At 40.4% G+C, this 15,582-nt stretch overlaps 1 protein-coding gene across 7 annotated transcripts in view; it reads right to left on the minus strand.

The window, feature by feature from the left end:
• LOC129249415 (pneumococcal serine-rich repeat protein) overlaps positions 1–15,582 on the minus strand; it is a 221,395-nt gene that overhangs the window by 64,673 nt on the left and 141,140 nt on the right. For all 7 annotated transcript variants that reach the window (XM_054889220.1, XM_054889224.1, XM_054889219.1 and 4 more), the window contains exon 4: positions 12,919–13,669. In XM_054889220.1, coding sequence (XP_054745195.1) covers positions 12,919–13,266 — 348 coding nt within the window. In that variant the 5' untranslated portion in view covers positions 13,267–13,669. The remainder of the gene's footprint in view (positions 1–12,918; positions 13,670–15,582) is intronic.

Here is a 15,582-nt window from a genome sequence, read left to right on the forward strand (position 1 = left end):
TTTGCCTTCGAGGCCAATAGGTGTTGCACCGGAATGGTTGAGGTTGAAAGAGAAATTGTTGCAACCTAATCGATTGCCGTCGACGCCACCAGCCACCAGCCTCGCTCCAACCCGCATCATTCCCCAACCAACCACTACTAACTGCAACTATACCACAATTTTCTCAATGCCATTCATTGTAATTGTTGTAATTTCTATTGTTGCTCTAATGCTAGTTTTTTTACCCTTATTGTTTTTGTTTTTCTTGTTGCCACATTGCTTTGTTACGCTTTAGTTTGCCACAAGCGTCTACATTTGCAGTTTTGTTGTTGTTAACGTTGTTGTTGCTTTTGGTTAGCGACGCTTCAACTGAAATGTGGCTGTCAGCTCTGAGCAATGCGCGCTTTATAACCGTATTAGCAACAACAACAACAACAGCAGCAGCAGAAGTAAAGAAATAGCCACCATCTCTGCTCGTTAGTTCGCTTGGCAGCCAGCCTTGCTAACTGGCGGCTACTCCACGCTGAAGATGCAAACTATTTTTGGGTTAGTAGGTTGCGCGCATAGCTAGCACGTTATTGTTGTTGTGGTTGCTATTAATGTTGCATTTTGCAAGCAAAACAAATGTATGAATTGCAGTTTTGTGCTACTTGAGTCTAGCGAGCGGGCACTACCGAGACGTCTGATTTCGCGACTGACATTTGTGACTGACCGACTGACTCCTTGATTGCCTGGATGACTTCTAAATGGGAGTAGATATCTTGTTGCAGTTGCATTTAGTAGCAAAAATTCGCTTCAAAATTTAAGCTGCGCAACACTGAGTTTAGGAAAAAATTTCGCGCATTCGTTGTAGGGAAAAAATGCACAACACCGTCAGGGAGAAATAGTATCAAAAATCATAGAGAATTTTTAGTCACTTCAAATTTGAACTTAAATGTATACCCAAATATTTCTTTTAAAAATTCTATTTAAAAAAAAATATTTCTTTTTATAAATCTTCTACAGAGTTAGAAACTTTGATTTACATGATATTTATTGCAACTTAGACGTGAACATTCTGTGCGTCGATTTCAAGCAAGCTTTTGACAGAGTTCTCCAAGACAAAATCCTCAGAAATCCTAGAAGCGCTTGCCGACTTGGATGTCAGCGAAAAACTCATTCAGTTGGTAACGGCAACTCTGACTAACACTACTGGAAAAGTAGTTGTACAACAAACAGTGTCAAAGCCTTTGGAAATTTTCTGTGGCATAAAACAAGGCGACTCGCTTTCTACGAGGTGTGTTCAAAAAGTATCGCGAATTTTGAGTTTTCGCAAGTTACGTATATTTGAATTTTGATTTTTTTGTGGCGATACTAACATATCTCATGTCTCTCACTCATGCCGACGAGTTCGGCCATTTTGAATGTTCAGTTAATTATTGATAGCTGCTTTGCTTGCACGTTTTCGGCTCGTCTTCGATTTTTACCTATTCAAAAAGATGGATCAAAGAACTGTATCAAATTTTGTGTGAAAAACGAAATCAAGTGCACTGATGCATTCCGAATGTTGACTGTGTCATACGGAGAAGCTACTTTGGACCTAAGCAACGTTTATCGGTGGTACGAAATGTTCTCAGAAGGCCGAAAAGATGTGAACGAGGAAAAGCGTACCGGACGCCCCAGCACTTCAATAATAGCACTGGCGTCGTAGCCCTTGAGTGGGACTATTACGCAGCAAAAGGCAGAACGAAATATATCTTGAAGTTACAAGAAAAAACCGGTTCTGTTTTTCTGACACAGACTGTATGTCTAAACTCTAATAACCAACACATAAACTGTTGAGATGTTCTTGAAAACTGAATTCCTAATTGTCATGAGATCAGCTGTATTTTTGCTGAAAAATATCGAGCTTGAAGATCTTTTGAGTACCGTTCCTACGTTAGTCGATTCTACGTTACCGGAACGACCCGAATTTATATCTGGCCAAGGACTGCCACTCCAGCAGCATTTCCCGTATATGTACGGGTCAATACACCAATGACCGCAAAAACCTGCGGCAATGGAAACTCCATCAATTAAGGCCGATGAACAATCTTAAGTCAGTCGACTAAAAAAACAAAAAAAAAAATGTAGCTGCTGTTTGGAACACTTAATGCAGCCGGGTAAGCAACCGCTCATAGGATACTTCTCTATTTATTAAAAAATAAAATAAATAAATAATTGTCGCGTAGACTTCTGTTAGGTGTTCGGCCGAGCTCCTTCTCCTATTTGTAGAGTGCATTTTGGTGTTGTTCCACAAAGGGAGGCATTTCCACAGTTTTATGCCGACACCGAAGGGCAGCTATTTTTTATGAGGACCTTTTTCAATACAATCGGAGCTTTACCGTTGCCTGCCGAGACCATTTCCATCGGCTACGGCGGCCACCATGAGCAATCCTACGTCGGCGACAATCCTCCTTCCTAAACAGATAGCTAACTATTTTTTTGACAGCCGTACAATATTTCTTATTTTCCAAAATTCCATTAAGATAAGACCGCAAAATGCTTGCGGTCCCAAAGGAATAGCGAATGAATGCTTATTTTGCCAGTTCATCGGCATATCAAGCCTAGCCTAGTAAGCTAACCAACATACGGCGTTTCTCTGAAATGGCTTTCATTTACTGGTTTAGATTCACGAATCTCTTTGCTTGATATTACCAAGCCGACAGAGAAGTAGGAGCTTGACTAATTTGTATGCTATAAATGGAGCCTCTGGATTGTTCAGCGCTTTCTCTATTACAGCTGTTGCATAGAGCTGGGATGTCTCGAAAAAGTCATCCATAATGGACAATACCATTTTCGTCTATGCGAAATCTCTACACGCCCGCTTAGGTAGGTAGGTGAAATCCTTGAAGTGCCGGTCTGGCACTCCTCAAGTAGCACTGAAGCGCCGTTTTGATACCATTGTGAGAACTCCAACAAGCAGATATCTACATCTAGCCAGAGCTGTTGAAATAATGGAGAAGATTGATGGGATTTAGGGTGGTGCACTGCCCCAGGCTGTCGAAGAAAGGAGCACCCAGTGACCTTAGTAGTCTAGCTGCCAATCCCGGACACTTACAGAGTAAGTGATCAACTGCCTCATTCTCTGAAAGGAGGTCCCCACAGCTTTTGCAATGGGGGTCAAATGGTAACCCTAGCTTTTACGCGTGTGTGTCGATCGTCCAGTGACCGGTAAACACAGCTACGAGTTTGTAAATTGAATGGCGAGGAGTCCAAAGGACTTTCTGAGTCCTTCGTATATCATATTGGGGCCAAAGGGTTTTCGAAATCGCACATGAAGAAATGGAGCTCCATTTTTTCTGTGCTTTCCTGAGAAATAATTTGTGCAGTTCCCCTTTAACTGTCAGGGGGATGCCGATGACCGGGTAGGAGGTCTCTGGGGCCAATTCAGTCCTCTTCCTGGCAAGCTCATCAGCAATTTCATATCCCTCTATGTTCCTATGTCCTGGAACCCAGATCAGAGAAACGTTATATTACCTGCACACCGAAGAGATTTGATCTCTTCCTTACAGGAGTTTACTAATTTCGTTCTGCACCATGACGTCGTCAGAGCCTTAATCGCTACTTGGCTATCGGAGAAAATGTTAATATCTCCCTCGCTCCAGCGCTCATCTCCGCTCCTCGCACATCTGCTTGAAAAAAACTAGCAGTTCGGCAGTTTAAAGGAGATAGATAAATCGGCTGTTTTAGAGAAAACCCCTGCTCCGACTCCCGATTCCATCTTGGAACCGTCAGTGAAGACAGAGGTGCCAGCTTCGGTGCAGATTTTCGCTTTTCGCTCGCTTAACTTAACTCAAATTTGTTTGCTTTAGTGTCAGGGTTGGCGAGGATAACATCTCCAATATTGGTATTAATGTAACTAATATTTTATTAATAATAATATTCGTATAGATTAGCAGCGTCGAACGGAAATGAGTTATTTGTTTTTCCGCAAAAGCCGGCAAACGCATTTCAATATCATCTACGCGGTTAGCAATAATTTTCTCAGCGATTTTGTTTCGGAAATCACTTTTGCAGTATTCCCCATTTCCCACTACTATTTGTTATATGTGAAAAAAAAAAAAATATATGTATACGTACATACGTTCATCAACAGCCTACATGATGTAAGTCATTAGGCCAATAGGCGTAATAAATTCTTTTTAATTGAGGATGCCGTCAGACACATCGCATCACATCAGACTGCAAAATCAATTCGCCGTAACTCACTTCATTCCAACGAATCACATTTTACACCTATTTCTATCAACTTATGTGTATATACATGTGTGTGTGTGTGTGTGTATGTGTATGTTTCTCCCACCTATTTAAATGACAACTATTAAAAATTGATGACTCGTCACCATCTGGCTCATTGCAATTTACTGCCACGTTGGAGGCACTTTTCACAGACAATTAACTGCTTCCTTTGCGATTGAAGCGATTATGAAAAATATTTAATGAATTTATAAAATAGAGCCGCACAAATATATTTACAACAACAAATGGAGAGAAACTCTAATTTTAATATCTCTATCACTTACGAAGGATAAGTTTGGGAGTTTTGTTATAGCTGGATGATTTTTTTTGGAGATTTGAGTTTATTGGTTGTAGTATCAAAGAAGTTGTGGTTTAGATTAGATTAAATAAGATTTGTGAAGGGTGGGCCAAGTCAGGAAGACCATTGTAATACAACCAGAATAGATTGCAGTAGAAAGGATAGAGAGACAGGATAGATACAAAATTGATGGTAAAACCCTCAAATTGGGATTGAGGCCACTATTCAGCGAATCTCTTAGATTCGTTGTTGGATTTTAAGAGACATGGAAGAGGAAGAATACCAATTTTATCCATACTCAGTACATCGCAACCCAATATCCCACGTCTGATTCTAGAAAACGCCAAAAAGCTATAGAGAAAATGAGCTGCACTGCCCTTATTCTGAAGACAGGATAGGCATATTGGGTCAATGATTCGCATGGTAGCCATATGCTGATCACAGGCGGTGTGACCTATGATTACATCCACTATTACTCTCAGGTCCTTTCTAATATGTTTTAAGAGAAAGTTTGCTAGTTTCCTGTTTGGTTCGTTCACAAAACATTTACTCTACTCTGCATGCGTTCAACTCAGACTATTTTCTTTCATAGGTAGACCTCATGAAGTCGTCAATCCATAGTTGAATCGATGCAGACTCAACACCTAGAAAGGGTTCAGGGCCTAGTGGTATGCTTGCAGTGCCTTCATTAGCCAGTTTAACAGCAAACCTGTAATACCGCAGAGTCCAGGCACTCAAATAAGACAAACATTGTTGTGTTTTCCAATACTTCAGTTCAGTTTTGTCTAACATTCACAGACTAATTTCGAAGAGCAGTGTGGTTTGCAAGGGCTTTTAGTGCAGTTCGACTGTCACTACAAATTTCAATACTACTACCCGGCCACTTTTTTTTTCAATTTGCCAGTGTACTGCAACGGACCTACGCCAGGTCTAAGTGTGTCATATGGGCATTCACCAGATGCTGTATTTAAGCTGGCATAGACTTCCGTTAGTAATATCATAGCGATCTCTCTCATCATCATCACTAGTTTTGGATCCATCGGTGTAGAGAGTATGCTGAAATCCCGTTAATGGGTTCTCCGAACTTACCCATTGATCTCTATCTGGGATCGAAACATCATATTTTCTACCGAAGCTAACTTAAGTAAATTTTGGGGTATTTGTAATATATTATATCTGGGAGTAGAGAAGCATTAATTCATCCGAAAAATCTAATATTTCATATCCGATAGTTCGAATAAATTGGATAAGCGAATGCGGTTAATGTCCGCAGAAATACTTTCGATAAATTTCGGAAATTGAAATACATTTTTTAGCTGAATTACTGCTACCATTTGAAAATGCGCAGGTTCGAATTTTTGCGCATGAAGCACCAAAAGGATTGAACAATTTTTTTCTAATAGCGGTAGCCTCACGCCACAAATGGAAGCAGGGACTCGGCTAAACAACAAAAAAGGGTTTACTTGTAATGTCTCCTAACGTACACTTCTATTGCGGGACTCCTCCATATATATCTATACCAAATCTTATGTATGCAAAAAAGTTACCCTCTTTTGAGTGGACTCGTTGGACGGACAAGGTGAGTGGCAATGAGTATCCACCTAAGGGAGGTTTCAATGTATATATACATTTATATAAAGTTAAAATTTCCTAGCATGCCAAAACAACAAATCAATTTTCTCTTACCCTAAAAGGATGTTGGATGACGTGAGCTATCATAAATAATGGTCTAAAAAAGCCACAATAAATCTTCTTCCACAAAATTGTTTTTCAATCCGTCAGCTCAAGGTTATATTGCTCTAGTAGTGCATAATATTCTTTCAACTCGCGAAATAGTGGTTTCAAAACCTTTGAGAACTTCCTATTACTAGGTTGTTCAATAAGTTTTGTGGTCCGATAGGTGAGATTAGGTTGACCTGGCTGGCTGAAATATGTCACATAGACCTACTGGTCCTTAGTGTTACCAGATGGAGCTGGAGCTTTACGTATCTTTGCCTTATCTGCCTCTTTGGGAATCTAAGTAAATTCTGCAGCTCTAACCCCGAAAGGCATTCTAATTGCTCATATTGTAGAGCTCCTAAGCATTTCATTTGGTTCTAGCTAACGCAGGGCAAGTCGATAAGCGGCAGTTCGATAAGAAAAACTCAATTGTATGGTTTGAACTGTAAGGCGGATGAACTTGCACGAACCGGTACAACGCTCGATCTCGAACCGGATATGGCGCTGATACCCATGCCCATAGCCACTTGTAAATTACTTATAGACAGGGAAACCATCAAAAAGGTAAATACAAGCTGGCAAAACCTCACAACATGCGAACTAAGCAGACAGACATGGCCGAACTGGAACAGCGGTCGATCGAAGATCTTGCTAAGATTTAACAGAGAAGCTATAGGAAAAATGATAGATGTAGCTAGAAGGTTAGAACTCCCGTACTTCGATTTCTGTAGAAGCTGTATTAATACAGAAGTAGAGGAAACAGTCAGACACCTTCTATGTGAGTGTGAAAGCCTAGCTATGAGAAGGCTGCGCACTCTTGATACAGCATTTCTAACCGATGTACCGGACATAGCCGATCTAAAACTAACGAAGCTCTGCTCGTTTATTAAAGCAACCGGATGGTTTGAAAGGGAACACGTAAAGTAAGGATAAGCTCCAGTGGTATCACAATGGGCCTGCGAAAGGTCTAAGTGTGTCTTTATGACAACCACCCCACCTACCTATGGTTTGAAATGCACTTTATTATTCAGTATACAGGTAGGCCCCCTAAACATTAATACACTGGTTTCAACGAGATTCAAATATTTATGAACTCCTTCGCTGAAGTGAGAATCTGGAAGGGCTGCAAAATACGCTTCTTCAACTGTTATGACCTCATCGTTTAATAAAATCGCTTTCCACCTTTGAATTTATTTTTGGCCTGGAAACAGATAGAAGTCATCGAGGGCCAAATATGGTGAATACAGTGGATGCTCCAACAATTCGAACTTTAATGCATGGATTTTTGCCAATGTCATAAAAGCGGTGCATTGTCTCGATAAAAAGGTTTTTTTTCTTTTACAAACTGTGTCTTTTTTCACGAAATTTTCCTTCCTTTTCTAGTCTAAAAAGTTACTCTGATATTCAAATTTTTTTGTCTTTACCAGTTTGCAAGTAATCCACAAACAAACTTCTATTCGCATCCGCAAAAACTGATGTTAACACCTTCTTGGCCCATTTTTGGACACGAACTCGTTTCTGAGTCGAAGAATTAGGTTCGCACCACTTTTGAGTCTATTGCTTTGATTTAGGATCATAGTGATAGCCCCAAGTTTCATCTGTAGTGACGCAAAATATCCACTCTTTCCTTTCGAAAACGCTCTAAATGTCCCTGAACGCATTCGAATGTGTTTTTGTTCGATTGTTAGCGAAGGCGGCGTTCATTGTGCACACCCATTGTGAAACCCAATACTTCAGTCAAAATATTGCTTACATTGCTCAATGAGATGCCTAGGTACGATTTCCTGTATTTTTTCTACGATTTCTGGTGTTGTTGCTGGTTTTGGACGTTCGAGGTCGGTCAAGGTTTTGGTCACCTTCAAGGCTTGTACGACCACATTTAAACTCAGTAACCTGTCTTTCTACTGTACTAATTGATAGCGAAGAGTCTTGATATACTTTCAGCACTCGTTCGTAAAATTCCTTTGCTTTTAATCCTTTCAAAAATAAAATTTGATTTTTCCCGTTGTTGAAAATACTGCGAAAATCGACGTGTGGAATTGTAAGTGGAATGCACAATAAATAAAAACAGGTTGAAATGAAACTTCACATTCGTTCATATGAGGAGTTTACCAACATAACACAAAATAAATTTGGCTGGTAACAACGCACTCGCTTATGGAACCGCAAAACTTATTGAATCACGATTTTTTCAGATATTTTTTTTTTTTTGTTTTTTCTTTTAATAGCTAAATTAGAGATCAATATTCATGCCAATTTCAAATTACCAAAAATTCTGTTTGAGTTCACTTCCTTCAAATTATATCTGTCAGATAAATAAAGCACTTGAAAATCTCACTCTTCATTTATGCCCGATTCTTTAAGTGCATACGTATTTCTACAATCATTACTTCACTTGTAAGGCACTTTATTGAACTTGAAAATTTCTGGGCTTCCCGTCAATTTTCAATTCCTATCAAAGAGCAAAATATTTAGAATAAATTTCCAGCTCCTGTTGCTGTCAGCGGCTACATTTGAAACCCTCAAAAAGGTTAAAGTAAAACAAAAAAAAAAAAACTCTACATATTCGCAACAAGCGAACATTTTGTCAGCTAGTTAAAGCATGACCCGTCAAAATATACAAGAAGCTTCACCCGTTAAAAGAAATTTATCGTGTCGGCAGTGATCAAAGCGTACCGCACAGCATGTGGTATGCTCACATATACACACACACACATACGCATACACATGCAAACTTTCAACCGTAACCGGCATCAAATCACAATCCCAAGTGCCTATTTAAAAAATTTGAAGTGTTCCACTCTGGCAAATACAATGAGGGAGATAGATTTGTTGGCTGGCTGCAGCACTGATATGTATGAAATTCGCTGGTTGTATTGAAGCGAAAAAAGCAAAGAAGTTAAATATTGTAAACTCAATTGGCGCTGATTTGTCGGCATTGGCTGTGATCCGCATGATGGCTACGATGGCGGTAGATAGGAGTCATCGTAAAGAACCGATTGGTTGTGGCAGTGACAGGAGCGGCGCACTATAAAGGCAAAGCAAAGTGTCAGATGTTGAGGTGGTAGTAGGAGAAGAAGAAGACGAAAAAGAAGAAGAAGAAGAGCAGGCAGTGAATAGCCGAATTGATGAAATTGACATTTTTATGCTCGAATTGATTTGGTGCGGCACAGTGGTGTGACTAGTGATTGAGGACGAGGGGCTTTAGTTTTAATGCGTCTTGTGAGTGCAGCGAACACCTAAATGAGTCGTTAACTTTGCCCATTAATACTTGTAAGGTCAAGTATTGTATTTGCTGGGGAGGAACTGAGACCCCATTTAATATTCATACCCTATCATCAAAAAGTACCTGGTTGACTCTTTTCTTGGATTGCCTAGGCGTAGTACACCATTAGTACCTTCTATTGGGCCAGACAGTCAATAAAGGATATTATTAATCCATTTTGAAGCGTTTGAGAGATGCTGTACGTTGCAAACGGCCGGAAATGTGGGCAAAAAATTCTTGGATTTTGCATGAAGATAACGCGCCATTGCACCGAGCACAAATTCTGCTGGATTATTTGACCAAACACCAAGTAAATACCATCGTGCAATCACCGTATTCACCGGATATGGCCCCGTGCGACTTCTTTTTGTTTCCCAAGTTGAAGTTACTACTTCGTGGAGGGAGATATCAGTCGATAGAGGAGATCAAAGAAAATGAGACGAAGGAGGTGAAGGCTATCCCTTCGTCGGCCTATCAGGGGTGCATGGAGGACTGCGTTAAACGTTGGCACATGCGTGTTACTTCAAACGGGTCATATTTTGGAGAAGATAAAATAAATTTGCCTGAAATATAGCGCTGTTTTGTTTTATTTAAAAATCCCCGGTGCTTTCTGATTATGTTAATGATGAGTATAAAAGAAAAAGTAGTGAGCAACTTAATAACAAATCAGCAGTTATAGAAATCAGCGAGTATACCCACAAACGACGATTTTTTGAAAATACCTATACAATTTTAAAAGTAATAGGAAATAATTGATAAACTTGATTGAATGCAGAGTAATTGCAAACATTTTAAAGTTACAACGGACAAAAAATCAGTACGCCTACCGGTTGATCCATCTGCGACTTATTGCAGTTTGAAACAAATATATTTTGCCTTGTAAGCCTAGTTTTTAGTAATTTATGCAATTTATATCCAACAAGAAAACACTCCAGGTGAGATAAGCTTCAAAATATGAAAAAACCTCAAAAACAAAGCGTACTGTGCAAAGTACATACTTTTTTTTGTCGGAACAGACTAGCCAGTGCAGCACTCAGATACAATTAAGCCCATTGTACCGCACTCCGGTTCCCTTTTGAATTTTCTTTAAGTCTACTCGACCTCCGAAGAAATGTGAGTAGATCTTGTGGTGCCAAGGAGCCAAGGTGGTCCGCAGAAAATGGTCTGCCGTCTCATTCTCCTCTCCACATGCTGGGCAGTCTGAGATGCCCACCTTTTCCATGTGCTTTGCCCATAGAAAGTGGCCTGTCATCAGTCCAAGCAGCCCCCCACAGTCCTCTCTGCTTAGTGACAGGAGGAACATGACAGGTAACACCAGTTTTGTCCATCTGTAACCTCTTTCAGCCTGCCAAGCTTGCTTGTGGGTTAGAGTAACTCGTTTGCTAACCGTGGCTTTAATGTCTGCAGAAGGGACTGGCAGAACGGGCTCTGGCCCAGAAAAGTTGGCCTCACACCCCAGTCTGGCTAAAGAGTCAGAGATCTCGTTACTCTGTCCCGGCTAGCATCAGGCTATTATGTCTATCGACATAGGTGAGCCTGGATTTATAGGACTCGACTACCCTTGAAGTGTTCGGGGGAGCAGTCTAAGGCCATGAGCGCAGCTTAGCTGTCGCTGCAGACACATGTAGATCTGCCTCTCCATCTGTTTTCGTCAACAAAGTTACCCGCTTCTTGAACAGCATACACCTCCGCTCGAAACACAGATGTATGCATTCCAAGAGAAGAAAGTGCAGTTTTGTCCTGCTGGATTCCTCGAAGGCCCCAGAGCCGGAGCCGTGCTCGGTTCTGGAGCCATCCGTGAAAATGCGAGCCTCTGGCAGCACCACACTGTATCTCTTGTCAAGCACGACTCTGGATGGCATGGAGTCAAGGTGCATGGCGAGGACCGTTGGATCGAAGCCCGTGCCTACTCTGTTGTAGTGTGCCGTACAGGGGCCATACCAATTCCCATTGTATTTCAGCCAGTGGTGGTAGACTAATCAGAGCATCTAATGCCGGGCCTGAGTAGTCGGAAAAGCTCCGATGTAACAGATGTCAGTACATACTTACTTTGAGACTTTATTTTACAAGAAGTAGGAATGAGTAGCTGAGGGGAAGTGCATTATTACTATTCTTAAATACTTTTTCACGAAGCTAACAAATAAAGATACTGGTTCTTTTGACTTATCACATCACTAAAGCAACGTCCAAGCTGGCTCAGCCTCAAAGAAGTAAGTCAAACCATTGAAAAAACGTATTATTTTTTTGTGTCAGGTAAATTCTTTGGGGCTCTTTCACTTACAATTGCTACACTACTGTTGATTGTTAAATAAAACAGTTTCCATTTGCTGAAACCACATTTCATATGAGCTGACAAGGCGAGGTACGACTAAAATGGGACTAGAAATTAATGAAAAATTTGTACTCCCTATCAACACATGGGCTGAAAGTGCAGTACATTATATTATTTGACACAATCCCGGAAATTTCGGTACTAAAAATCGGGAACTCGGGATTTTCGACCCTAGTGTGCATGTACAAAAAAATTATTTGCAACAATGGCGGAGTTTTCGGGACTAGAAAAAACGGGATCCCGAGGTCGACATCCTTATTGTGTATGTATATACACATACAAACTTCCCTTGCAGTTCCAGCAAATATTTCGAAACACTACAAAATCACTTAAGGGACTATTTTTTAATTAAAAGTCGCAACGCCCTACACCAAAACTCGCACACATACACACACATACATACGAACGTTCCTTATACAATATACCTTTAGAACTATGAGATAATAGTAATATGTTGCAAAAATAAAAAAATAAATAAGTGGAAAAAATAGCGCAAAAATGCCCACAACATTTGATGAGCTGTCAGTGTTTGCCGACTTGTCAGTCAATTCTCGACTGGCTGTGTTGAGCCATACTAGCTCGACGCTGTGAGCCATTCATTTTGTTGTCTATCAAAAGGGTATATTTACAAAGATATATGATTACATACACACACACACGTATGTGACATAAGTGGAGTATATTTATAAGTGAATAGCGTATGAGGTGTGCGTGCAACAGTCAGTCATAAATTGGCTGCAAACATTTTTGAAACCGCCACACTGCAAGCGAGAACTGCAATTAAGTGAGCGCTGCATGCAAGGCAAACTTAAAATTACAAACTTACCCGCCAACAAGTATGTCTACAATAGTTTACGCACAGCAATCAATCAAGTGCAGCACAGCATTTCGCTTAAACAACATTTACTACCGTAATTCTAGCCACAATGTTTCTCCTGCCACACAAACCATAATTACACACGCAAGCACAGCAACTACACTTGCACACGCACACTCGCACGCGCTCACTTATATTGGCCATGTGCTTATTTATATATTAGTGTGATTATTTGTAAGCGCACTCACCTTTCCGTAACTATTCAACGGCCCATTAATCCAGCGATCGGCCTCTAAACGGCCGCTAAGCAAAGCGCCCGTATCTGGATCGATGCGTTGCCATTCACGCACCTCACGTTGAAAGGGTGAACGTGGCGAACTGCTCTTGCCAACATTGCCATTGCCTGACGCATCATCTGTGGCTGTGGCTGGTGTAGTGATTGTGAGACTAAGATTGTTTTGTTGTTGCTGTTGCTGTTGCTGCTGCTGCTGCGGTTGCGACTGCTTAGCCATTGGCAAGCGATGCGCTGGATGATGCAGTTGATGCCCAAGATGATGATGATTGTGATGATGATTGTTTGTGGTGGCTACTTCCATTTTATTATAATTATATTTTCAATTCACAATTTAGTGCTAATGTTGTTGTTGTTATTATTATTCTTTTTGCATGCTACAATGCGTTGATTTGGTATGCCCTGTGCGTTTGCTGGTTACACTACTTCTGCTGCGTTTCTTTTCTACTTTAGTCCGTTGCTTTGCGTTGTGCTTTTGCTTTGCTATCTCTGCTTCTCTACTTCTTCGTTTTGCTTCTAAATTAATGGCAAGCTTAATTTATTATCATAATAATAATTTACGCTACACGCGCATTGCATTTATTTAGTTGAGCGTTTGCGGCTACTGAATCTGTGGCGAGCGAGAGATATGTAACGATGTATGTAGAGTGACGACTGACCAGTTCACGCTCTAATTTTCACGTTTGTTGTTGTTGCTAGCAAAGTTTCTGTAATGAAAAAAATAGAAGAACAGTTAGATTTTATAGAATTTTTAATTCAAAGCACGATATTTATTATAATAATAGAAAGCAGGAAAAGTTAGAAAGACTTAAGGCGCGAACTTCAATCTCACAACTGACCAAAAAGTTAATTAATTTTTGAAGAAAAAGGTAAAACTTCTTTGAAGTCAAAGAAAGTTCATTAATATTCAAGTTTTAGCAAACATTTTATTCACTTATTTATTTTAATTTAATTTTTATCTAATTCATATTCAAGCATATTGGGCTACTCCTGGGATCACAGCACTAGGCGCGTTACATTTTGCAAAGAAAATACAACACATGCAAGTAGGTGTTTGGGAGTAGGGACTGCAGACAGCTAGTTGGACTCATGGCGGGCCACTTCCTGTGGGTGAAGCACATGGAAAAGGTCTCAGTCAGTATACTCTGCCCAGTTTGTGAGAGGAGAATGAGACGGCGGACCACTTCCTATGCGTCTGACTCGCCCTCGCTCGAATCACGATTGAGCTGTTTGGCACCGATGTGTTAAGAAGCGACCTCCTTGGCTCCTAGGCACCACCAGATCTCAGATTTCTTCGTTTTGGAGGTCGGGAAAAGAAAATTAAAAGGGAATCGGGGTGCGGTACAATGGACTTAATTGTGTCTGAGTGCTGTACTTGCTAGTTGTTCTGACAAAAAAAAAATGTTTCTAAGGAAAATATAAGGAAAAGCTAAATCTTAAAAAAAAAGCTAACTCAATGACTTGAGTTGAACAAGTTTATTGTGCTTGCCAAAAGGCGACTGAAGGTTGGGATGGGGAGAAGAAACGCTTTGTTAACTTGTTTTCTATATGGTGGTCACAATACAACTTCGAAGAAATCCTTTCTAGTGAAATCCATATAAATAATATAAAAATATCACTCGCAAAATGCATGGGTATTCCAAATACCACCTCAAAGCAGTTTTTTTTAGTAGTTTTCGATAGATAATATTTTCAGATAACTCCACAAGCACGATTATAATGTTGAGGAAAATATCAAGGGCTTTTTAGCTAATAAATTAATCTAATAAAAAATTTATTTTATTTAAATTCCATAATAATTTTGGCTTTACTTTCAAAATTTCGTAGAAAGTTCTGTTCAAAAGGGCCTCGGAGAAGTCAATAAAACGAAAATTCTTCAATTAATCATTCACTTTTTTCTTTTCAATATAATCTCTAGCGGCCGCCGCAGCTGAATGGGTTGGTACGGGACTTCCATTCGGAAGTTTACGGGTTTGAATATCCGTGCATTAAACACCAAATGATAGAAAAAGATTTTTCTCATAGCAGTCCCATCTCCTGGCCAGACAAGCGATCTGTGAGGTAGTTTCCCCGCTATCTCGGGACCTCCTTGACAATCTGCGCTCTACTCCTGAACCCATAGGCTTCGCGTCAACTCAGCGAGCACTGGGCGAGTACAAAAACTTGTAAAGTCGCGAAATCCTTCTGGACACGTGTGGATCGTAGGCGTTCGAAAGATATTTTGAGTATGGCAAACTTTCAGCTCTCAAACTTCGTGGGTGTTCTCAAGGGTCACTATCCGCGAGGTATATATGCCGTGAATTATTTCGATTCAGCTGTATGGAGGATGAGGTGGAAACATCTCAGCACCTTCTTCTTAGCTGACTCGCCCTCGGCGGACTAAGGTTTAAGCATCTGCTGATATATTAGGCCTCACTTTACTTCTTTGCCTTTGTCTCTTTAGCAGCCTTCTTGCCGACTTGTTTATTACTGGGAGACTCAACTCGGGGGGCGCGCTAAATTGACTGTTTTCATCTTCGGATTCTTTTTCATCCTCGCAATCACTTGAATTAGTACAGTCGTTGGCGGTTTCTTTATCCTGGATATTTTTCATATTTTTGCTTTCGACTTTCAGACTGTG

This window comes from Anastrepha obliqua, chromosome 5 (genome assembly GCF_027943255.1).
Source record: "Anastrepha obliqua isolate idAnaObli1 chromosome 5, idAnaObli1_1.0, whole genome shotgun sequence".
Lineage (NCBI taxonomy): Eukaryota > Metazoa > Arthropoda > Insecta > Diptera > Tephritidae > Anastrepha > Anastrepha obliqua.